This window comes from Molothrus ater, chromosome 7 (genome assembly GCF_012460135.2).
Source record: "Molothrus ater isolate BHLD 08-10-18 breed brown headed cowbird chromosome 7, BPBGC_Mater_1.1, whole genome shotgun sequence".
In the NCBI taxonomy this organism is placed as follows: Eukaryota; Metazoa; Chordata; class Aves; order Passeriformes; family Icteridae; genus Molothrus; species Molothrus ater.
In genome coordinates this window covers 18930982-18955826 of record NC_050484.2, presented here as the reverse complement: position 1 = coordinate 18955826, position 24845 = coordinate 18930982, and the positions used below count along the sequence as shown (strand labels likewise).

The 24845-nt window shown below is 37.0% G+C and overlaps 1 protein-coding gene across 1 annotated transcript in view; it reads left to right on the top strand.

Moving 5' to 3' along the window:
* LOC118688964 (collagen alpha-1(XXVIII) chain-like) overlaps nt 1–24845 on the top strand; it is a 32762-nt gene that overhangs the window by 3517 nt on the left and 4400 nt on the right. The window contains exons 4-29 of the mRNA XM_036386944.1: nt 1141–1200; nt 2318–2371; nt 2449–2493; nt 3286–3312; nt 3590–3634; nt 4263–4307; nt 4943–4996; nt 5749–5817; nt 6501–6569; nt 8310–8378; nt 10589–10657; nt 11074–11142; nt 11229–11297; nt 12465–12533; nt 13734–13805; nt 14388–14456; nt 15095–15166; nt 16028–16096; nt 16520–16588; nt 18299–18367; nt 19412–19480; nt 19940–20008; nt 21391–21459; nt 22154–22222; nt 23034–23114; nt 24142–24177. Coding sequence (XP_036242837.1) covers nt 1141–1200; nt 2318–2371; nt 2449–2493; nt 3286–3312; nt 3590–3634; nt 4263–4307; nt 4943–4996; nt 5749–5817; nt 6501–6569; nt 8310–8378; nt 10589–10657; nt 11074–11142; nt 11229–11297; nt 12465–12533; nt 13734–13805; nt 14388–14456; nt 15095–15166; nt 16028–16096; nt 16520–16588; nt 18299–18367; nt 19412–19480; nt 19940–20008; nt 21391–21459; nt 22154–22222; nt 23034–23114; nt 24142–24177 — 1626 coding nt within the window. The remainder of the gene's footprint in view (nt 1–1140; nt 1201–2317; nt 2372–2448; nt 2494–3285; nt 3313–3589; nt 3635–4262; nt 4308–4942; nt 4997–5748; nt 5818–6500; nt 6570–8309; nt 8379–10588; nt 10658–11073; nt 11143–11228; nt 11298–12464; nt 12534–13733; nt 13806–14387; nt 14457–15094; nt 15167–16027; nt 16097–16519; nt 16589–18298; nt 18368–19411; nt 19481–19939; nt 20009–21390; nt 21460–22153; nt 22223–23033; nt 23115–24141; nt 24178–24845) is intronic.

The window sequence follows — 24845 nt, the reverse complement described above, 5'->3', positions numbered from 1 at the left end:
GAAAACATGATGCAGAGCTGAAGACAGGGCAGTTCTAGCCCTTAACCCTCTTCCTATGTGAGAGGGTTTGAAAAGGGTAAGATCTCAAAACTCTACCACTGAGTTCTTCCACTTTGTCCATGCTGTGTCACCCTGACTGCAGGCATTGACAGGTCTGGCTGGCATTTTGTGGGGAATAAAGTTAGTTTTCCTTTTAAAGATGTTAATGATATTTAAGGCACAGTTATCAGACAAAAAATGTTCTCCTAAGCAGCTCAGGCAAACTGCTAAATAGTGTGAGTGTTCATAAAACTTTGAAAGATTTCCTTTTTTACTAATTTCCACTGACATGTTGATTTTTCTCTATCTATATAGAAGTAGTAAGACAGTCAATGTTAGCCTTGGAAAACATATTGTGACTAATTTGGATATTCAGATAAGAATGATTTTTGAACCCCTCAGTTCTAGACATCTTCAAGATGAGCAGAGATTTAATAAATAACTAAACAAAAAATTAAAATTACATTCCTTATCCTTCCTTCAAAAATAACTCCAGTATCTATGATAGCTCTGTCATGATCTTAAAGATTCAAGAAGATCTTAAAAATCACATAAATACATACCATAATGAGGTTTGACTGCAACACCTGATGGCAGAGATAACAGAAGAGAAAGAAAGATTATAAAGTATTATAATGAGTTGCATTAACAAAAAGTATACATCCATTCATATTTTGTTTATAGATCTAGCTAGAGCTAAACTATGAACTATCCTGCATACAATGGAATTAAGTAAAGGGATGTAAGATGCTTTTTTACTCCATCTTCCTGACTATCTCTACCGTGCCTAGTAATGAAAACAAAACAGACACAGCATACCCATAAACTGACCTTGTGAAGAGTTTGGAGGTAAAGCCATTATCAAGATGATTGAAATTTTAGGAGTAGGAATGATACACAATTTTGGATGGAGTGTAGGAGGTCACATTCCAGATGAGTAGTAAACTGATAGTTAAAAGATTTCTGTAAAACATTTAAATATAATTTCTGGTCATTCCAGGTGTAAAATTTAAACTAGCCATACAGTAACTTATGCAAATGTCTGTGTGTTTTCTATCTCTTCCATTAAAATGTGCTGATTTGTACTATTTTCATCCAAAGTGTCCCCCGGTTGACACATGTAACTGTGAGAAGGGGGAAAGAGGCCTTCCTGGTCCTGCTGTAAGTAGCTGTCACTCAAATAACTGATCTACAGTAGAAGTTAAAATGTAATTCACTGTTAAAATTTTAAAAGAAATTGTTTGAACCCAAATCCTGAGATCACAGAAGTTCAAGGGTCAATACACACTCCTCCATGAAGATGCCCCAGCAGCAGGAAGTGCACAGAGTCCTGAGAATGCCATGAGACACATCCTCGGTGTGGGGACAGACAGGAGGATGAACAGCAACGTGTAGTGAGGCTCTCCTGTGTGCCACAGCAGTATGAAAGGCTGAAAGGAACACATTTCCTGTTCAATCAGACAAGGCCAGCTGGATCTAACTAGCCTCAAATCAAACATTAATATCCAAAAAGCTCTTTGAAAGCAAGAGAGAGAGCAAAATACCGAAGCATCAGGAACAACTGAGACAAGAATAAAGTGGGCTGGACTTCTTTCAGAATAGTCTAGGGGGTTGCTTCATACAAGGCTTGGTGATCTAAACTGCAGGGCTTGCATTTCAAAAACAACTGAATGATCTGCTATTTTATCCCTGACATTGAACTAGAAGCACTATAGTACCCTATAGCCCTTGCTCAAGGTGAAGGGACAGTCTCAGAGTTTGAAAGAGAACCCTAGATTTGCCCATCCTCATCCTTTTGACCTGAACATCCTACACATACACAAACAGAAAGACACCCTGGTTTATGCAGCACAGTACAATGCACTTTAACTGAAAACGTACCCTCTACTGTGTGCAAACAGTAGTTTAATATCTGCTGTTTTCACTTGGAAAGTGCAGCTATTGCTTACACAGAAGCATACACCCCAAAGAGTTGAGAAGAAAACTAAACATCCACTTAGCAAGCTGGGTAGTTACAAAAACAGCTGATTACCTCTTCAGAGAGAACTGAACAAACTAGTTCTGTTTATAACAAAGTCAAAGGAGAAACATGACTGCCTATTGAGTTGGTCCTGCTGTTCCCACATATTAAATTTCAATGATATTAAAATTCAGAGATTTTGAGAAATAAATCTATAGGAAGCAAATATTTTAAGTTTGAGAAAAACAGCATATGTATTGTAAAACCAAATTATGTTTACTAACATATATCATAAGAATTGTATTTTGTTGTTTCTAGGGAAAAAAGGGTCGCACTGGGGACGATGGAGCTCCAGGCCTGAAAGGAGCAAAGGTGATTGGTTTTTCACATTTAGGAGAAAGATCTGTCTTGTCTTTACTTCACTGATCTTGATGTTGAATTATGCATAGGGGGACCCAGGTCTTAATGGAACCCCAGGACGAGATGGAATAGAGGTAAAAAAATACTTTTTTTCCCCCTTCTTCTCCAGCGAGCAGTGCTCCTTTAAGGCAAAATAGCACCTTTTTTTTATTGTTATAAGAGCAAATTTCAATTCTGGTTTACCATCTAATGATTCATTAACATAAGAAGAACTGAAAACATTCTCATTGCTTAATGAAAAGGAATCATTCCTTCGTATATGTGTAATCTAGAAAATACTCTCCAATAATACATAGTGCCTCCAAAACATTGAAATGCTCTGATGTGATAATCTAAGAACATTACAGAAATTGACACTCTGCCTGCATCATTCTGGGCTTATTTAAATTTGACAAATAAAGGACCCCGTGTATAACAGCAGTGAAAAATTTGAATGAAATACATATAGGAAGTAAGTGTAGGACCAGTCTCTTAGTGTGTAATTCTGAATGCATTCACATATGAATCCCTCTGCTTTTGCTTTCTTATTTATTCAGTACATCCTCTTTAATTAGTATCTTTTTCTTGTTTTCTTATTTTAGCATGTTTTTCACTAAGCTGGAAATATCAAATCTATTTGATCTGCTTTTACAACACCAGAATCCCAGTCTAAAATGATACATTCATACAATTTATTTACCCATACAACAGCATCTACCATGACTAAAAGGCACAGTACTTCGAATCATATTGCCATTTATCAGTCATCTTTTCTATTTGAAATGCTATTTTTCTGAAGAGAGTAGAATATTAAGGAAGCCAATACTCATGTTCCTACTTTTGGGTTATGTATTGTCACAACCTGCTTTGCTTTTTTGTTTTCCCAGGGGAAATCTGGATATAAAGGAGAAAAGGTATGTCTTTTAGTCAGAATTGATTCCTATATCTTTGTGGTTATTTATTATATATAGTCCTGTATTTCACTTAAATACTGGTAAGGAACAATAACATCATCTTAGCAGCTGCTCCACAAGCTGTAATAGAAGATGTAACTGTTCCTTAATGAACTTGCAGCAAAATTGCTATAATATGTCCTGAATAGAATAACATTTAGGTTTTCAACTAAAGCACCTAGAGAATAAGGATGATATGCCAATGTAACTCATAAGTATTTATTCTATTCCTTTCCAGGGTGAAAGAGGTGAATGTGGAATCCCAGGAATAAAAGGAGAAAGAGTAAGTAGCTACAAAGTTATGTTTCCAAGAAACACAGTTAAACCACAAAAAAAATTTCCCTGAATAACAACCATGATGATAGATTTAAGGCATATATTAGTTCTAAGGCTGAGGGAAATTGACATCTGACAGTTTTGAAATATGTAGTGAGCAAGGACACCATTTTTACTAATTTTCTGAGCTCTTTCTACATTTTCGTATGATTCCTCTTATGGCCCAAGGCTGAGCCTGTTTAAAACAATGGTAAAACTCTACTTTAACAGAGGCAGAAGAAATAGTAAGAAAAGACATAAATGAGACATAAAAATGAAAATAAGGTTTCTTACTCTAATCTTTAAGATTTGGTGCATAATTGCTTTAAATATTTCAAATAGAGCAAATAGAGTTTAATCCTGGATTACTGGTCCTTGATAATGAACTCTGTTCATCATCATGCTGTATTTTGATTATCAGTCAATTTTAAAATATTTATCTAATACTTTGTGGCTGCTGAGCTTCTCTTAAATCTAGTTTTGATTTTTAATGTAAAGATATCTAAACAAGATACCTTAGTAAAAAGTTACCTAAAAGTGGTTTTGACAAAATCTAAAAATACAGCAATATATCATTTTTTTCACTTATCTTTCAGGGCCCTGAAGGTCCAGTAGGCCCCAGAGGAGTAAGAGGGATACAGGTAAAAGAAAAAGAAAAACTAACTATGAAAACAACAATACCTGGTTCCCTGGGATTCAATGATCTGAAATAATATCATACCCCTACTGACATGGAATCTTTGAGTTGCTGAGTTCAAGGCACCCAAAACCTATCTTCTTATATAGCAAAATTAATAAGAATTTGGAGAAGCAATCTAGACAAATAAATCATCCTTATAATTCATTCAGTCTCAAAGACCACAGCAAATACATTTCCATAAAAACCAAAATCATTCATTTCTCTTTCAGTGTCTTAACTATTTCATTTCCTCAAGAAGTACATGAAGAATATTTAGTCTCTTGTCATCCCGATACTCTCAGTCTAATGGGCAAGAAGCTTAGCCCATCGTAGGTGTTTCAGTACATCTTGACTGTAGATTACCTTTAATTGTATTCAAAAAAAGGGAGAGCAAATTTCTCTCCCCAAATACCAGAACCAGCTCCAACTGGATTGAGTAACTAAAAATGTACACGCATCAGAAAACAAAGCTTCAGTTCTGCTGTGTTTAAAACTCTTATTTTCATGCAGACTTCATCAGATAATAAATTGTTTTTCAAGATGTCATTTTTTATGAAAGCTTGAAAAATCTCATTGAAACCACTCCTATTTTAACAGGGTCTGCCAGGGCAATCTGGAGATCAGGGGCCTGAAGGCCTGCAAGGATCAAAGGCAAGAACTGCTCTATTTCTTCTCTTAATTAATGTTAAAATGTATTACTATAACCTCACAGCAATTATGATTTTATCCTTATATTCTATACCCTTCTTAGAGTGGATGGTTTAACTTGACACAGATAGAAAATTGTGTACTTTTTGTATTCTACAAGGTTCTTAAGAAAGGTATTTATTACTTTGCTCTTTGTATTGAATTCAGGTCCAAATCACACTCCCATCCTTATTAATCAACAGTTAAAATATGGTTGAGTCACAGAATACTACTTAGCATTGAACTTCCTCAGTTTTCAATTTAAAACTTTTTTTTTCCTTAAGTGCCAAATTCTGTTTGTCATCTCAATCAAGCCTTTTCTAGAAACAGAACATTCTCAAGAGAATTCTGTAGTTCAAAAGGAATATTGTCCTGAAAAAAAACTTGAAAATAAGCATATAAGGGACATTATTTCTTATCTCTCTTGATATCTTCTTTGCACCAGCTGGCCAACAGTGATACACAGAACAGCTGAGTGTCCAAACTTATATGATATGAAACATTTTTCCTTTTATTTAATCTCATCTTTGTACAAGATAAATTATTACCAGGGAATTGTAAAGCTTTGAAAGGATGAACAGATGAAGTACTGTGTGAGACAATTCCAATGGGCTGAAATTCAGGATGCACTAAAAATTAATCTACAATGTGAGTTTAACTGATTTTCCTAGACACCAATTTATAAGCAAAGTTGTTTTCTTTTCATTCTTTTAAAGGGTGAAAGAGGTCTCCCTGGGCCACCTGGCTTGCCTGGAGAGACTGGAGTAGGACTGCCAGGCCCAAAGGTACAAAAATCTCATCTTCTGAATTGCATGTATTGTAGCATAAGGATCAAGACAGCTGAGCTAACAGACTTACTGATTCACAAGAAAATTCAAGACCATAAATGCTGGTTTTGTGGTACTGGAAAGGTATTTTGTATGTTATCAAAACTGTTTACAAACTGTTGCAAACAAAAGGTACATTTTAAGTATATACTTTAAAGGATTTTTTTACAGTAATTGTTATGCTTGACATAAACTCAACCCAAGAAGAGTATGATTAGATAAAAACAAATTCATAGTCTTAAACAGAAATTAATCTGTGCAAAACAGGCTTGTTGGTTTAGATGACTGGCATAAAAAGAACAGAAAATGCATGATAGAAATACTGACTTCTTGGGAAAGGACAGTAAGAGATACATGACTGGGTGCATGAAGGGAATAATGAATCTTTTAGACTTTTTAGACTCAACATTGTCTTCTGTCAAATGCAGAACTGACCTCTCCCCTAAAGCTGTGACACTGCCCCAGTTCAAAGCCTGCTGGGCCTTGTGTGGTGGATGACTCTGAGGACACAGATTGTCTCTGCAGTTCCTGTATTCTCCTACATCCAATTTTTCCAGCACAGAATGCCTGATGAGTTGTTATATGCTGCACACGTAAAAATTCCTAAATCAGGTGTATTCAAAGTACATCTTTCTTTGAAGGGTGACACTGGTTTGACAGGAAGACCGGGCCCTGTGGGCCCACCTGGAGTTGGTGAGCCAGGATTTATGGTATGTCTGTTTTTTATTTGGTGAGAGGAAAGCAGGACAAAAAGCAAAAATTCTCCATGCTTTCCCATAAAAATGTGTGCTAAGTTATACCATCTCTTTTCTTTCTTCTACCATTTCTCACTCTTACACATATTACATTGTCTGACTCTCATTTCCCCCAATAAACTGGAAATGTTTCTAATTTCTTAACTTTTCTAATTATCATATCTCCAAAACGGGTATGAAAATATAACAGCTGATGCAAAACCACACAAATATATAAATAAATCTGTCCCCTGATAGATTTAATAGTGTCAAGTCCCTATGTGATAACTTTGAAGTTGACTGCTTTTCACTATCACTAGAACCTTAACATCAGCATGGCTTTGAGGCTTTGAGGAGGAGACTTTCAGAATTTACAGTAGGTTTGGCTCTGAAGTCTCTTCCTGCTTTTCCTTCCCTTCCTCTTCCTGGCCATTGTAAATGCCATCTCTTTGTGGCAATTCAGAAAACCACCAGGTCAATTTTATGGTCCTTTTTTTCCAAATATCAGGCAGGACCTTTTTAGAAGCTATTTACAATACAGCAGACTTAAATTCATTCCTCTTCACCTGGATGAAAGATTTCTAGTGCAACCACAAGGCAAATTTTGTTCAGTTTTTTTACAAGTACCTTTTTCCCATTGACAAGGCAAAATTTGGAATAAACATTTCATAAGAGGTGGTCCCATGAAAAAGGGAATCATCGTTTGGTAGGTGAACTGACTGATTTCAAACCTGCTTGAAAATACACAACTGGAGAGCAATGAGTTCTTGCTGAGAGCCCAAGGAGAAGAGCATTACAAATAAGGCTGGTGGTGGCCATCAGTCCAAGCAGAGCAGTAACACTTCCAGTCCCTTCAGTAACACCACAGAGCTAAGACCCACTCTGTAGGGGAAGAGGTCCCTGTGATGTGAATCTTTCCGAGGCAAAAAAATATTGCTATAACAAGAGATTCTGATTTTTTTAAAAAATATTCTAAATATGCTTCTTTTATTTATTTTAAAGTTTATTGGCTTCGAAAGAAATTCATTTTAATGGCTTGAGTCCAAATATCTATACCTTATGAATAACTCTAAAGCTCTGTGCAGGAGAAGCATATTTAGGTTATGCAGAGACAAATCTACCAGCATTCTGTGATGTATGTGTAACCCCAAGCAATAAATCTGAGAAAAGATCTTTAAAAAACAGATACAAGAAAACACTGTGAAGTAGGCTTAATATGCACAGGTGTTGGACATGCTTTTTTTTTTGTTATTTCCCCCTTGTGCTTCTATCAGATCTTTTTTCAAAAAGAGAAGGGTATGCTATTTCTCTCTTTGCCAATTACAGTCAAATCTTTCTACAGCATTGTTTCTTTCAGCATTACTCTGCGTGGGCTTTAATCTGGCTCTGTCTCTCATGATTATACTGATACATTATTAAGGATTAGCAAGAATTTGTAAAATGGAAATTTAGGGAGTGAAGATTTCCAAAATGTAAGGAATAGAAATTTCATCTATATAATCTGTGATTCCTTAGTAACGAGAAGGGTATTGTTACTGCTACAGGCCAGAATGCTCATCACTTATTCACTGGGAATGCTGTGTTACTGCATTATCTGTAACAGATTATAACTACACCAACGTCTGAAGACATGCTTATAACAATGACATAGAATACACTGCTGTTCATCTGAGTGATTAATACATTTTCTAGGTAATTTTAAACTTCTGTTAACAGGGGCCTCAAGGACCACAAGGTGTTCAAGGAGAAAGAGGTTCACCAGGAGAAGGGCTTCCAGGAGCAAAGGTACAACAGTCAAAGGGTTCTAAGACCAGAGCATCACCATTAAATGAGTGCATGCCAAAACAAGTTCATAGAAGGCACAGGAATCCGAGAAATTTTACCTTGTAAATTAATATTAAGATTTTCCATCAAACAATCCAATATATTTTGATGGAATTCACTTGGTTCAAACATGACTTGTAGGCATAGCTAGCCTTTGGGGCCTGTAAAGCCAATATTTAATTTACCTGATGCTTGATTTGTGGGATCTAAGCCTGGAATGAATTCCATAATTTTAAAACAGCCTAAAGCATTTGACTCTAAATAAAATACCATTAAAAGGTTCCTAGATGAAAAATTTAGCATTTTGTTCTTGGGTTTTTTCTTAATCCTTATATAGAGATCTTTACTGTCACTATAAAGACAGGCTAAGCTTCTTACATACCTCAGCCACTGGCTTATGCATTTTAGCAGAAGACTGAATTCAATTTGTTGGAAAAGAAAGGTGCTGTTACTAATGTGCAGATCCAGTGGCAGTAATGAGAGTGGCAGTTGTACCTACATGGATGGACTTAGTAGAAGATTCTTTTGCTGCCCACTGAAAACCAGTTCCTAGGCTGAGTTGTTGCTTTGGCCTTTGGTTACAAATAACAAAGTGACACAGATTGTACATGAACTGAATGAGTAACTAATCAGTTTTCTCATTTTTATGCAAGCACCAATTCTGCTTGAGAAAACAAAAAAAAATGGTTTCACAGATGCAGAGCCCAACTAAAAATCAGATTTTCTCTGAGAGTAGCCCTTTACTAAAAAACTTAGGATTTCTGCTTAGTACAATACTATTGTCAGCTAGGTGGAAATTTAACTGCTGCTAGCAACATAATATCTTCAAACATCCAGTGTGTATTTTTTGATGATGAATTATATACATTATTTAAGCTCATTGTTGATGGCTTGTATCTGCTTAGCAGATCTCATGAATGAAAACTAACAAAAATACAGTTTGAAGAAAATGCATTTCAAAATCACTCAATTGCTGAAATACCAATTCATGTGGGAAGAAAAACTACAACTAATAACTAAAACACAGCAACAGGGCACAGTGGGAACAAGTACAGATGAATGCATAATCTAACCAAAACTATTAAGCAGTTGAGATGGATAGGCAGAATAAAATTATCAAAGTGAAATTCTGTCAGCATTATTGGAACTCTTCATTCTATAAAAAATGTACTACTTTTTATTGCCAAGTCTGACCTGGAGCCAAGCATGTATCAACAGAGTCCAGATGTATCTCTAGTCCAATCTATGGCTGCCAAGCATGTCAGTTCTTTGGTTTTAAAGACATTTTAAACTGGTGATTTGTTAATCTAAGTAAATTTTACAGTTGTTTTCTTCATGACTTTTTACTACAAGCTCACAGTTTAGTAAAAAGGATAATGAAGACAGATGTTCTAAAGCATCAGGAGTAAAGAATGTTATTTTAAATACAAATCCTCATAAGGAATTTCTGTCAAAGTTTAAATTATGGAATTGGTTACTAAGGATAGAAAAGATCTGTCTGGGGTGTAATTTTATTGTTTTGGATGATTTTTTTACTATTTAAACAAGCTAACATCTGCCTCTACGTGTTTTAGTAAGAGAAGTACAGGAAAGCACAATATTTGTACCTTTTTTAGTAGCTGGCACTTTCCCCAAGACCACTATTTTGTAAATGAACATCTAGAAAGACAATGACATTTACAAATAGACTTCTATAACAATACAGTCAACCTGGTCTTCATTCTGGCAAATGCTTAGTGGGAGCCAGAGCCTAATTACCCCACTTCAATGAGATTAACCCACACTTTAATGAGATTAACCCATGAAAAAAAATAAGCAGAATTCAGTTTTTAGTTAGTCTCAGTACTCATCCCTGCAGGCCTTTAAATCAGCTGTGGTTTTGCCATTGATTTGAGAGGAAGCAGAACAGGACCTTAAGTAATTGAGGTGGGCAGAAAGATAAAAAAGAAGCTTGTTCAGCTCTTTCATCAGCAATTCAGCAATTTCAAATTGCAGGGCAAACTCTTTTGAAAAGATAATCTCTTCGGTATCCTGGAACACAGATCCAGGAGCAGCTTTCTGGTTCTTTTCATTTTGGTTTTCATTATGACAGAGAAAACAATGTCTCTAGTTACTTCAGAGAGAACAGCTGTGTGTCTCCACAGTTAACAACTTATTATTTTTTCATGTAGGGAGATCGTGGCTTTGATGGACCAAAAGGCCCTCGTGGACTTCCAGGCATCAGCATAAAAGGTGAAAAGGTGAGCAATAAATACACCAGGGGATTAATGGAGTGCAAATAAATCTAATACAGGGAATACAGGGTTGATACTCACTACAGAAGGTACAATGAGGCAAGGAACCCATAAAAGACACTGGATAATGTGGTATTTAGCTGAGATTTATGCCCAATAAATTCTCCCAACCCTCATATTAAAATAGAGGATGTTAGAAAAAGCATCTGATTCTGTGTGAAAGTTAAGGTTTAAAAAGGGGAAAAGGGACTAGAGGTTGTTTGCAACTGAACCAGTGGGGAATAAATGCATGTGTGAAAGATAAAAGGTCAGATCCCCAGCTTTACTGACTTCAGAAGTCAGCATGTACTGACTAGCAAGGGAGTTGTCCCAGATTGTTAATGTATCTTTGCACAACTAAGCTACTGTACTTTGTTTGCCAGGGTGAGTGTGGTCCCCCTGGTTTACCAGGATCAGTTGGATTACCTGGAATTGGAATTCAAGGAGAAAAGGTACAATTTTCCCCTCACCCCACACTTCAGTGTATAGTAACAGAGACTATTTTATTTTTTAATAATCACTTAACTACTCTTCTCAGGGAGTGGAGGGCCCAAAAGGACCACCTGGCTCTAGAGGGCTACCAGGACAGGGGATACCTGGACCAAAGGTCAGGGAATTTTCTGAAGTAAAAGCTACTGTGCTGCTTTTATCATTATGCTTCATGATCAAGAAATGGTCTATCTCTGTAAATATTTACATTAAACTGGATTGCTGAAAACCAATCTAAGTATTGACATAGATGCAGGAAAATATTTTCTTTATTGATATTATAAACCATACAGCAGATCCTACTCCACTGAAAAGCCTTGGTAAACTAAAGCCATGGTTACTTATTTAGGTTTTTGTTTGACTCACACAGAGGCTTTCAGGTACCACATACCAGACAGTGAGCTGCACTTTGCCTGAAACACTTCCACTGAGAGGGTTGTCTGCCTTGAGCTTGTGGTTTCTTCATGGCACATGGAGTTGCAGTAAACCTGTTACAAAAACTAGTTGCCCTTAAAAGAGAGAACTATCTCAATTTCCATATCATCTTTTATTCTCACTGTTCGGTTTCCATTCCAGCAAAATACCTACATAGATACATTAGAGATTGACTGCCTTCCTTGCAACTTCTTCTACCTATTGTCTCACCTGAATTTGTGTACCTACGTATCTGGACATAAAAAATGGTCCATGGTGCAAGGAAGACTACTTTTTCAGAAGAAAATCTCTCAGAATAATTTAGCCTTAACTGATTCACAAAATACAGAACTGTTAATGAAAGACATCACCCTAGAGGTGTTTGGAATGGAGATTTAAAGTAATTTTCTGAAAGATGTGACCAAGTTCTGAATGACTGAAGGCTATTAAAGCATGGTATAAAGGAACTAGAGGTATAAGTGGGTCAAGTGTCCATGACAAGTAAAGAACTTTGCAGAATCAAGTATCACCTCTTACACTTTAAGTGACTGTGCAGGGATATGATTACCACTACTTAAAAGTTAAAAAACCATTTGTCTTTGGATGTCATATATGCTCCTGAAATACCAGCTCTTTGGCAGGAAGGATTCCCAGGGACATACAAGTGTAGATTTACAGCAGTAATAATTTCCACTAACAGCTCCTTGGTGACAGCTCAAAACATGTGGCAAATTGCCAATCTTTGTGACCAAGGGTTTAACACTTCTTACTACAGACAAGATTACACTAATCTTTCTTAAAATTTATGCAATGAACCATATGCTCTTATATTTTTCATAATAATGCTGTTAAAAACTAATATCTGTTTAAGGGTGAGCAAGGTTTGCCAGGAGAGACTGGAGTGCCAGGAGAAAGAGGTATTGGAGAACCTGGTTCTAAGGTACATTGTTAATAGAGGAATTATTCAATCTATTTATTTATTTGGATTATAAATTTATATTTCCTGAGTATGCTTTATGAAGCCACATAAAAACAGGCTTAGAAATAACTTTTAGGTTCTTAGTATTTTGAATTTTTAACACAGACTTTCAATAACCTCAATAAAGGCAGCATTTTAAATACCCCCGTTCTGTAAAAAATAGTAAGACTTATAGTGACTGGAAACTTCCACCTGCCTGGCTCATGTTCAAGTCATCATTGCACAGAGCTCACCTACAGCTCTGTGCAGAAAACCATCCAGAATATTAAACAGCTGCCAGAACTTGCAGCCCCAAGTGTAAGCTAAGCTGTAGCCAGAGAGGCGAAAAAAAGCCCTGAACAGTGGTTATTGTGCTCCCTTTCCACACAGAATAGGGTGGAAACAGAGCAGCTGCTACATCCTCACACCTTCGTAGGAGAAACCAGCTGTGCTGGGGACAGAAAGAACAGTTAAGTTGCTAAGAGGAGAGGAAGCTGTAGCCAGATTATTTTAGTGCTGAAGTGCCCAACCAGTAACCAGTCCCTATGGCATTAACAGCCAGATTAACATAGGATAGGGGAATCAATGAAAAAGTACTTTTGTGACAGTGGAAAGGCACAAGGCTATCCTGGTTTTGGTCTTGTTTGTTAGGGATTTGTGACAGGGGCTGGAAAAGAAAATAAATTATTCAATGTCTCTCTTTAATTTCACAAAATACAGTAATGCTGATTGAACCCATTTGACCCCAAATTCATCTAAAACCAGGTCAGGCTCCTGAATCTTACATAATAGGGCCATGGTAATTCCACTAACATTAATTGATTTGCATTGCTATTCATCAGCAAGATGTCAGTCATTGTGCCACAGTCAGTTATATCTGATATTTCCTTCAATATTGCCACTTAATGAAATGATTGCATTATTTTTTAAGACTAAGTTGAATCATTAACAGCTAATAATTTTAATTGCATAGATAAAATGCACGCTTCAGAACAATCAGACAGTAGGATAGTACAAAGTAATGAGAACTGTCATCATAAAAAAAGACAGGACTTCATATGCATAAATGTTTTCTACAAATATATTTAAAGTTCAAAACAATTAAATTGATTTCCTTAATTCAGAGAAGGAATAGTACTGAGTCTGCATTTAACAGAAGAACTTACTTTTTACTGATGTCAGGGTGATCCAGGGCCTTCAGGACTGGCAGGGCTGCCTGGTCTTCCAGGAGAAGATGGAGCCCCTGGACAAAAGGTTGGTTCATCTGTCTCTGCAGTCCATCTACTTCACCCCAAGCATTGCTATTCTCCCTCTGCTGACACCCAAACCTAGAAGAGAGAGTGTTCCTGGACAAGGGGAAAAGTACCATTTTTTTTTCAGAAAAAAAAATCTCTTTTGAATATACTTTTTTAGGAAAAACTTCACTTTTTCTAATTTTTTGGGGTGGGACATTGCCTTATCTTGTTTACTCTTGTGTGCTTTGTGTAACTCATTAAATGCCCTGCAGCTCAGGAGGGAAACCACTAAAATGGCTATGGGCAAGCTTTCATGGCCTTCTGACTGCATTTTTTAATAGATTCAGAATTTAAGGTTATATACTCAGTGTTCAGCTGTCTCTAAGGAAATGTGCTACTTCTCATATTCCACATGGAGTTGTATAGTGCTTGCTTCTGAATATGGGAAAGAGCCCCTGGACACACCTGACATCAGTGGGAGTTTTGTCATTGATTCTGAAAGGTCTATGGTTTTCATGAACTTATTCAAGGGAATACCAAGTTTGTCTTGCACCATGTCCATGCAGAGCTCTGTGACACCCCTTTGATTTTTCTATTCAAGGGTGAACCAGGGTTGCCTGGTCTTAGAGGTCCTGAAGGTGCTCCAGGGATTGGAATACAGGGGGAAAAGGTGAGGATTTCTTACTAAAGGTGTCACTCAAAATTGGAATGTTCCAGGAATAGTTTTGGCAAAGACTTCTCTTTTTTTTGTCCAATATAAGTAACAAAAAAATATTATTCTGGACTCATAGTTGTTTCATTTTTTGTTGTAATTATTACAGCCCAGTAATCTGCTTGAACAGCAATTTTCTCTTGAGAAATTTACAATATTCTTAGTTTTTCTTTGTGATTAATTAATTTGCCCTATTTGCCTTCAAATTAAAAAAAGAACCAAGTACTAGCAGCCGGATTATATTTTCCTGTTTTGATTATTTTTCTTATTTTTTTTATGTAATTACTTAACTTGCTTTTCAGCTGCAATTATTCAACCTTTAAGATTCCTTTTGGCTTTTATTTTCTTCACAGTATTCTGTGGTAAACTGATTTATTTAATTTCAGATGAAATCTATATCTTTTTAATTGTACAAATCCAACACTGGACAATTTCTGAGCAGAATTAACTGACTTGCCAGTGAAGGCAATAGGAACAGCTCATGCACCCACCTACAAATAGATGTTTGCTATCTTTCACTGACATTTACAATTGATTTCAGTTAATACATTCTTAAATTATTTGACATGTGTGACATGTCTTTTCCATTTTTGTAGGGAGATCAAGGACAGAGAGGAATACGTGGATTAACAGGACCAACAGGAATGCCTGGACCTGTTGGAGCTAAAGTGAGTTTATTACAGTGTTATATGTGTAAAATACTCTCCCAAAGTTGTACATTGTTCCAGATCTCAGAAACAACTGCTCTAGAATGAACTCACTTTATAAAAAAATAATTTCAAAAAAGTTCAGCAAAGGCTTCTCTCAGCAAGAATCACCATGATCCCTACCAACAACTAGCAGTGTTTTTTAAAAACCTTTGCATTTACCATATTGCTTCCCTGTTGGTTTGGAAAAAGTAAAGCTATATACTGGTATTTTTATACTGAAATATTTGAGAAGATAGTATGGTGTATGGCATATAAATACATGACAGGACTTTATTTTCCCTTACACTGACTCATGGCTGATATTCTTTTATGCATTTGGAGTTTCTGTTAAAATTCTCAGTACTTAATGAAAGCTACTCCAGGTTTATCCTCCAGTTCCTTATTCTTTTGCTATATATACACACAAGAGTATTTCCCCAAAAATGAAAAAGAGGCAAAAAAGTAAACTGAAAGATACATTTTAAAAAATCTACTCTAACAGAAATGTATAAATGTTTTCAGTATACAGTCCCAGCTGGGCAGGGAGTCTTGAGCACTGTATGTGGTGGATCAAGCCTTGAATACACTAAGAAAGGGACTTCTAAAAACATGTTTGTTTAGTGACTGAGAAGAATCTCATTTCCATGGAGAAAACAGAATATGGTAGTTATCAGTTCTCCAAATAGTTAGATTGATCTCTGAATAGAATAGGTTATTAGAAATTCTAATCAAATTTTAATGGAATTAAATGTAAGTTGTTGCATAAATGTTTTCTCTGTGTGATTGTCACACTCACTTTCAGAAAAATCCATTGTTTTTTCTCTCCTACCTTCACTGCAGGGGGAGCCTGGTGCACCAGGACGTCTTGGAATGCCAGGCCCTCCTGGAAGATCTGTGCCTGGACCAAAGGTACCATCCATGTTCCATCTCCTAGTGCTTAGAAACCCAGGGTGAAAACTGAAGTAGGCTATGTTAATATTTGTGTCAACAATTCCAGCCTTATGAGGTCAACTAAAACATTTTCTGGACTGCATCCAGTCTAGCTACCACTGTGCCCTGGTATTAATTGTATGCCAGCTTGAGGTGTGGCCTACCTTTGTTCATTTCTTTATTTTGAATAACTTTGGATATCAAAGCACATTTGTTTATTCTTTGTATTTTTTCTATTTACTCTTTCATTTTTATTTATGCTTTTGGTGTTTTTAATGTTTGCAATAGCAATAAATAAAATGAGCTATTATGTTCATTATATATGAATTTATATAAAGGAAACCCACAGCCTGTGGTGTTTAATAAGATATGTAAGCAGAGGATTTATTTTCTTCATTGCAGGGTGACATTGGGTTACCTGGTATTGCTGGACCAATTGGAGAACCAGGTTTTGGGCTTCCTGGGGCAAAGGTAGTTTCTAAATTGTTAAACTGATTTCTGATATAACTGTAAAATAAGGCAGGAGGATTTCAGTGAAGCAGCAACAAACCTCCCAGGATGGCCACAGTGTTCCACTGAAATGTTCCACAGTTAATGTGTGCGTCCTACAACTCTGGCAGAGTACAAGGATTTGCAGAGCTGGAAAACCATGGATGATCAATCCTCCATAGTCTGTAACTGTAACCTTTCAGATGGCAGGGAACCAGGAGAGGAATGACCGTTTCTAACTGATGTGAAGTGAATTCAGAGAGAACACCCCATTAACCCTGCTTACAAGAGCCTACATGTTAATTAGCAAGAAGCTGATTTTTCTCAGCCAGGCTCCTTTGCTTCCTTCATAACTTCAGGGTTAATTTCATAACATTCATAACACAGGGTTCTAGTGTAAGAAGAACATGAATATGTAGCTAATCTCGAATGGCTTCTGTGTACCACTGCCTCAGTGGTACCTAGATTCAACTTTCATAAGCCACTCTTCATTTCAGGAAAGATTTTGTCTGGAGACCAACAAACTCAGGACATATAAACCTGTGTTTCTCCAAATATACTGGATCTTGCCTGCCCCTCCACCACCTTTTTTTCTTAGAGAGTTTGACAGTATTTTTGAATACATCCCTAATCCCTTGTACTTGGAGTGAACTGACCAGAGTAACAGAAGCATGAGAAACAGATGACCATCTCTATCTCTTTTTGATCAGTCAGTGGTTTTCAAGATTTTTACATTTATTTTCATCAGGAGGAGATTATGCTGATGGAATCACATAATTTTTTGGTATAGAACAGTCAATTCAGAGAACTTCATGTTGTCCCATTTCTGGGGATCTAACAGGAATCAATCAACTGGAAACATATCCTTTGCTCAGAGTTGCAAGTCTCTCTCCCTCAACCTTGAGCCCCCCAAAGCTCTTTCAATTGGGCAATACTGCATGTTTCTGTGACTACATTCTTCACTTCTTGCTGTCTTTGTCAGCATTTGTGGTTCTGCTTTTGTTTAGTTCTTAGATACACAACCATACAGAGTAAAGCCACAGAGGGTAAAGCTTTTTACAGCCTAATTTTTTTAAGTTATTTTTGCATGGGTCTTTTTTTTGCCACTGTTTTAAATGCCCATATTTTGGGTAGCTACAGGAACAAATGCAATCTTGATCATCCATTCTATAGCAACTGAGCAACTCGCTGCACACCCCAGTGTGGCTGGGAGGGTTAAGGTCCTCTGAGTTTTCTTGGTAAATCTGTTCCTGAGATACTCCAGCTGTCTGGATCCATGAAAGGAGTTTAGTTGTATATTTCCCGTAGGAAGATCCTGTTATACTCAAAAGGTTTAATGAGGTTCCACAGCATTACAGGAAAATAGAATTCTAGAACAAATTATGATAAATATATGAGAAATACAACTAAAGTAATTTCTTCTTATATGTAGGCCACAAATGACAACAGACAGAGGTCTTGAAAAATATTAAAATTAGTGACCCAGGAGTGTAGATCATGAGCACTATTAAATGTCACTGTCATCCTAGTCCAGGATTAAATAAACCTAAAATAATAATTTACATAGTAAAATACATTAGCCGATAGACAGATAAAATCAAATTATATATATTTGCCAAGTGAGTTTCATGGATAATTTCCTGCTAGCAATTGTCTTGGCATTCACTCAGGTGTTTCTCCTGCCTTCATCAGGGTGACCAAGGCCTTCCAGGACCCCCTGGGCCCTTTGGGCAAAAAGGAGATGGTTATCCCGGCCCACCTGTAAGTTTATAGATTCTTCTTTTATGTGAATTGGGAAGAAATAAGTGCTACACCTAAGGGATTATCCTACATGTCTGACATGCTAGGAAAGATTTTCTGGTCTAAAAGCCTAAAAGGCTAAAATTCCTCAACTGTGGAAATGCACTTCAACACATAATAAAATGAAATGTCTCTCTGAAATAGCACAAGATCATCCCTGTCCTTTTCTCTTGATACACCCTGTAACATATTCCAGGTGGGTTCTTTTTGCCAAAGTATCACTGATGTTTCAATCAGGTCCCTCAAAATCTTCCTGCAGGGTCCTGTCTTCTGCCCAACCATACAAAATTTATTCCCAACCAGGAAAATACAATCTAGCTAAGCAGCTGGATCCATATACATCCCAGAACCACTGAAAAAGCAACTGGTGTGCAAAGAGCCAGAACTAATGTTTACAGAGGCCTTTATTGGTAGATATAACCAATCCCTTCAAAGAGATGCAAAGAGAAAAGGCTTCTTCTTCTCCCTTCCCTGCACGTGTGCAATGCTGAGGTCACATATCCAGTCTGCTCTCAGCGTGCTCCACCAGCCCTGGCAGTTACCTGCCTGTGCAGTGAGGAAGTCTCAGAAAGATTGCTGGCTACAGGCAGGGAGTTTGGACCACACATACTTGCATTTGCCTGTGCTAAAGACAACAGCAAAATTGCTTGCATTTGCCACACTGAGGAACCAAAATTAACAAATGTAACGTGGAAATTGGAAATTGATTTATAATACTTTCTGCTATTTCTATGCAACCCAATGAAGAACTGCTTCTGCAACTGCCTCTCCATATTAGACCCCTCTACCTTCAAACACATTCAAGCCCCTGAATGACATGCAATACGTGTAAATGCTACTGATACTACTTCTGGCATATCAGAGTAAAGTTTAACCAGTTGTAGATCACAGTGATCCCATTAAGAGACAATATAGTTAAAATACTACCATGAAAATATTAACAAATGCATGTAGTCAATGCAGCTGTAAATTAAATTTATATTTTGTCTGTGCATACAATTTCAGGGCTTGCCAGGCCTCCCTGGGATTCCCGGTGAACAAGGCCCAGATGGAGTTGGACTACCAGGACCTAAGGTACAGGCTTCAAGTTCTAGAAAAGCAAATGCATGTGTATACTCTACTTCATAGAGACACAATTCCTACCTATAGGTCATAGTCAGAATACCTATTTAATCCAGCTTTAACTTTCTTCTCAGTATATAAAAGGTAGATATTTTTTGGTTTAGGTTTGTTGAGTTTTTTTTTTTTTTTTGTTTGGAGAATCTGGAATTCATTTTATAATATAGGAATTGTAATTCCTGTGTAACTGTGGATAATTGACTTGAATACATTTAGACCACCAGCCACTGTATATCCCCAATAACTTCCTTGCCCTGCCAGCAATATCCTTGGGTTAGCATTGTTTGGACTTGCACAGTGCAGTTCAATAGTTCTCTTCTCTTTGTCCCATTTGGGTGTAACAGATGCTTGGAGTTCTAGAGATACATTAAACTTTGGTATTCACTACTTATTTCTTAAACTATTGGCTTTCAGGGTGATCCTGGTAGTAGAGGACCAGCTGGCCCTGTTGGTCCCCCAGGAAAAGGCTTGCCAGGACCAAAAGTAAGAGATTTAAACAACTATGTTTCTCTTTGTCTAATTTCTAAAATGGGGGGGGAAGTATACTATAAAAATGTGTGATTATGTATAGACATCTGCATGTTTTCTGTCTTCACTGGAAACAACTAATCCAACAAATAATCTTTATTTTATAGAAAATCAAAAATATTTATGGTGACGAGCCATAAGCCATAGCCTCCTTGTGGCTGCATATGATAAATGATAAGGTGATAACCAAGAAGTGAAGATCAGTGACAAAACATTTAGCTCCTGCAGACATTAGCTGCAACAGAGTGGCAAAAATTTCTTCAGATCTAGCATTGGTCAGAATTAAGGGCCGGGCAAGCACTTACTATGTCTTGCCTACACTACTGTTACAGCTATAGGCACTACTGATGAGTTCTTCTGGGATTAATTCCTCTTTTTTATTGTATAAATCAAAGAATCATCTAATAGCCAGGATGTTGCAGGATTGATCCCTGCAAAAAGGATTATATTTGTAATTATTTTGTAACCATGACAAAGGCCTAAAAATAACTGTAACTATAAAAAGCAATTTTCATGGTGAAACCTCCCAAACTGGAAATTCTCATGCTTCTACAGCTGTTTTAGAAGTCTAATGAATACAAAAGAAATTGTTTGAATGTAAATTTAAAGGAACTCAACAATGTCAAATGCAAAGATTATGCAACATAATAAGGAGTTACCTGCACACTGTGACTTAGAGGTTCCTGAGATCCAGTTCCCATTGCAGGAAGGCGGGGTCCAGAGAAAAGCAGTGGTGAAGCACCTTCTCAGGCAGCACTAGTACCAAGAGACAGCATGTCCATGGGATCCTCACAAATGAGGAAATTGAGAATTTCATGCAGGTTACTAGAATAGCAGTACAGACATAAAATTAATATGTACTGTGTGGGTTTTGATTGCTTCCTATGAGTTACATGGAATGGGAACATTTTTCCTAGAGTTCTATTGAAAACTAGCTTATAAATTAGCAACAAGTGTTTATTTGCAATGCCACATTAGTATGTATATGTATAGGTCTTGGTGTGTAAAGGTGGTAAAAGTTAAAAAACAGTAATAATCTTCTCTTAAATTTTAATTGAGTCCCCAATGTGGCACCAATAAAATCCATCCTTCAATGCAGCATATATCTCTATCAGCAAGGTGATTCATGTTCACTAAGTATTAAGCCAAGTGACTCCTTCAAAGTATAAACTGGATTATTAAAATCTGATAAAGGCCAAAAAGAGTATTTCTCAGCTAGAGCAAACCAGCCTTATTCCCACTACTTATAAAAGACATGTTTGAGGGTAGAGGAAGGACAAGAAATTACACAGTGGTATAACAACTTCTTGCGTATTTTTATTATGAACATTCTCTAGGGAAGCATAGGACGCCCAGGGCCACCTGGCTCTCTGGGACCTCCTGGTGAAGGTATTCAAGGAACTAAGGTAAAACAACTCAGTGTCTTCAATATTTAACCTGTGCTGAGTGGTCAATCTGACCATCACGGTGTTAAGGAGATTTCACATTGCTTCTTATATGAAGAGAGCCTCAGGCTAGAAAATGAGAAGGATAATGTGAGCACCTGCAAAGTATGTTCTGTCTACTGCTGCAAACTAGCCCAAGCATGTGTGTGTTGAGGAAAGAAGAATAAACTTTTATCAGTTAAAGATACCTTTACGAAATTAAAAGTACCACTCCCTCTTCCTCAACTCTCATGCCCACAGAAACAGTCTGAATTAGTTATGTGTACTACCACTCTATTCAGTAGAGAAAAAGCCTCCATCCTGAATGTGAGTACTATTAATTTTGCCTTGTAATATGCACTTTTACCCAAAGCATCAGTCAGATGAGACAGACTCAAAAGATAGAAATAAAGGCAAAATGAGAAGGTATAAAATGGGATGGAAAGAGGGGAAAAAATAAAATTGCAATCAAATCAAAATTAAATCCAATAACGATCATATGTGTTTTCAATATTGTATATCTTTATACTGGAGAAGTATTTGAGAAATATAAGTTAGCCACTACATTGTCTTGAGTGTTAAAATGCAGTTTAAAGAAGTTTCTCTTTGAACATTTTAAATGACAGTGTGATGAATGATTACGAAGGGTTAATATCACTACCTGTTTTATCATTAGGGGGAACAAGGCATTCAAGGAATGCCAGGACCACGAGGCCCCCCTGGAGATGGGCTTCTGGGAGAGAAGGTATGATGTCTAAATCAGAGATAATAGTGAGATAATGTCCTAGATGGAAGCCAACACACTCAAAATGATCTTTTACAGTCAGTTCTCATTGAAGGCATGTGAATTCTGTGTAAAAGGAGCCCTAGACACCAGAAGATTATATTATTGTTGGAAGTTATATTGTCACAAGAAGTTATATTATTCTTTTATTATTAAAACAAGTATTATATTTAATATTAATTTCTTTCACCTATCTGCTATGCAAAATATTTTAACTAAATCAATGTTAAGAAAAAGAGAACGGTGGGCTGGAATCAGTTTTTAGATGTGATCACAATGGCTCAGAAAGGCTGTACTAAGTCCCATAGTCTACTAAAAATCAAACCAAGGTACACTAATACACCTGTTTGCTATGCCAAACACCTTTTTTGGGCCAAAAGGTTTCTCACAGTGATATTCCCTTTATTCATTCTAACGACACCCTTGGATTTCTTTTCTATTTCTCTAGTGTCATCTTATTTTTCTAAGGCACAGATAATAATTTCCATCATGAAATAGCCCATAAAACTCCTCAGTCTGCATGTAGTTGTTTGAGATGCTTCATTGTTCAAACCACTTCAGGTTATCTATTCCCATAAAAATGCTTAGCCAACACTACAAGTTATTAATAAAATTAACAAAGTACCAATTTATTTAAATTATCTCTAACAAAGATGTCTAACTCATGTCACAACATTAATGTGCATTCCACAAAGCCTATGAGAGAGAAATTTGAAAAGTGTAACAAAAACTGACTTACAATTTCTGTCTGCCTACCACCATGGTTTTAAAGGGAGATCGAGGAGCTACAGGTGACAAGGGGAAAAAAGGAGAAAAAGGTGATGTGGGTGACCCTGGTTTATCTGGAGAACCCGTGAGTAACTCAGGTTTATCGCAGATGTTATCATAAACCACTCAGAAACAAAGCTGAGTTGTGTGTTCTTCTTTCTCTTTAATTACATATAATCTGAAACATTTAAGAAACTGAAACTATTAAAAACTTTAAAAACACAAAGAAGACATTTACTTGATTTATACCCCACTTCCCACATGGATGCGGTTTCTTCCTTAAGGCAGTTGTCATGAACTCAAGCAGCAATTAAATACGACACAGCCACTCAGTCATCTACCCCCCAACACTGGTATGATGGGGAGGAAAATCAGAAGAAAAAAAAGTAAAAAAAACCATCTAACAAGCAGAAGACTCATGGATGGATATAAACCAGTCTAATAATTGAACCTATAATAATAATAGTCTATAATAATAATCATAGTCATAATCATAAAAAAGCCAGGTGAAGCCCAATAAGATTGCTGCCCACCCTGTGATGGATGCCCAGCCCACCCCCGAGCAGTGATGGGCCCCTCCCAGCCGACTCCCTCAGTTTCTGTGCTGGGTGTGCCCTCCGTGCTGTGGAACATCCCTTTGGCCTGGCCAGGTCAGCTGTCCTGGCCATGCTCCCCCCAGCTCCTTGTGGAGCTTCTCACTGACAGGGCATGGGACACTGAAAAGTCCTTGACTCTGGGTAAACACCACTTAGCAACAACCAAAACAGCAGTGTGTTATCAACATGATTCCCATGGTAAATCCAAACCACAGCATTGAAACAGCTACTAAGAAAATGAACTCTATCCCAGCCAAAACCAGGACAGCAGTGAAAGACAACTGACAGTCAGTGACCCAGTGGGAGACTTGAGGTCATCCACTTCCCATAAACCACCTTAGGACGTTGCAGGCACTACATGCACGAGGCAGTGCATGTGCATTAGAAGCACTAGGTTTTCTAGTTTAACTTTCTATTGGAAAAATATTATTCTAATAATGGTATTGATGAAGTCGTATTCTGAATTACAATGTTACTATCTAATTGCAATAACTTAATTAGCAATCACTGTTACAGGGCAAAACCGGACCAAAGGGAGACCAAGGCCTAACAGTAAGCAAATTCCATTATTTAAATCCCATTACAGCAAGATATAAACAACACTATCAGATGAAACGTAGCCTTTTAATTATTTTGGAAAGAGCTTTCTTATTAGAAGCCAACTCAGCAATAATATAGAAAGAAACCAACTCAAAGATTTCTGATTTTTTCTTATCTACTTTATGCTGAAATGGAATTAAAAGTTCCTGGTGACTTCAGGTACTGTGCTGCTATATGTTCTTTTATAGCTAGTGTTAGATCACTCAGGTGTGTACTTGCTGCAGGAAGGTTTTTTTGCAAGTATTTAAGAGTATAAAGAGCAAAGATCTTCAAACTTATCATGGTTTATCATGCTATGAACTTATTTATATTTCTGCTAAGCCTGTACCACATTTGAGTCAAATTCAGTAAAGTATGTCAGTGAGTATATAAATATTACTACAGTTTATGATGAAAGCTGAGAAGCAGTAGCAAAAGGTTGTATTTGAAAGACTGATTCAATGCCAGATGAGTCCTGTCATGCACTTCAAAATATGTAACAAATGATTGCTTTGAGAAACACTTTGTTCACATGTCACAGAAGCTCTCATTGTTCTGAACAGACAGCTCTGAAGGCAGCAGTGTGCTGATGAAGGCTGGGTAATTGTGGGCCAGGTACATCAGGGCTGACAACTCCCATT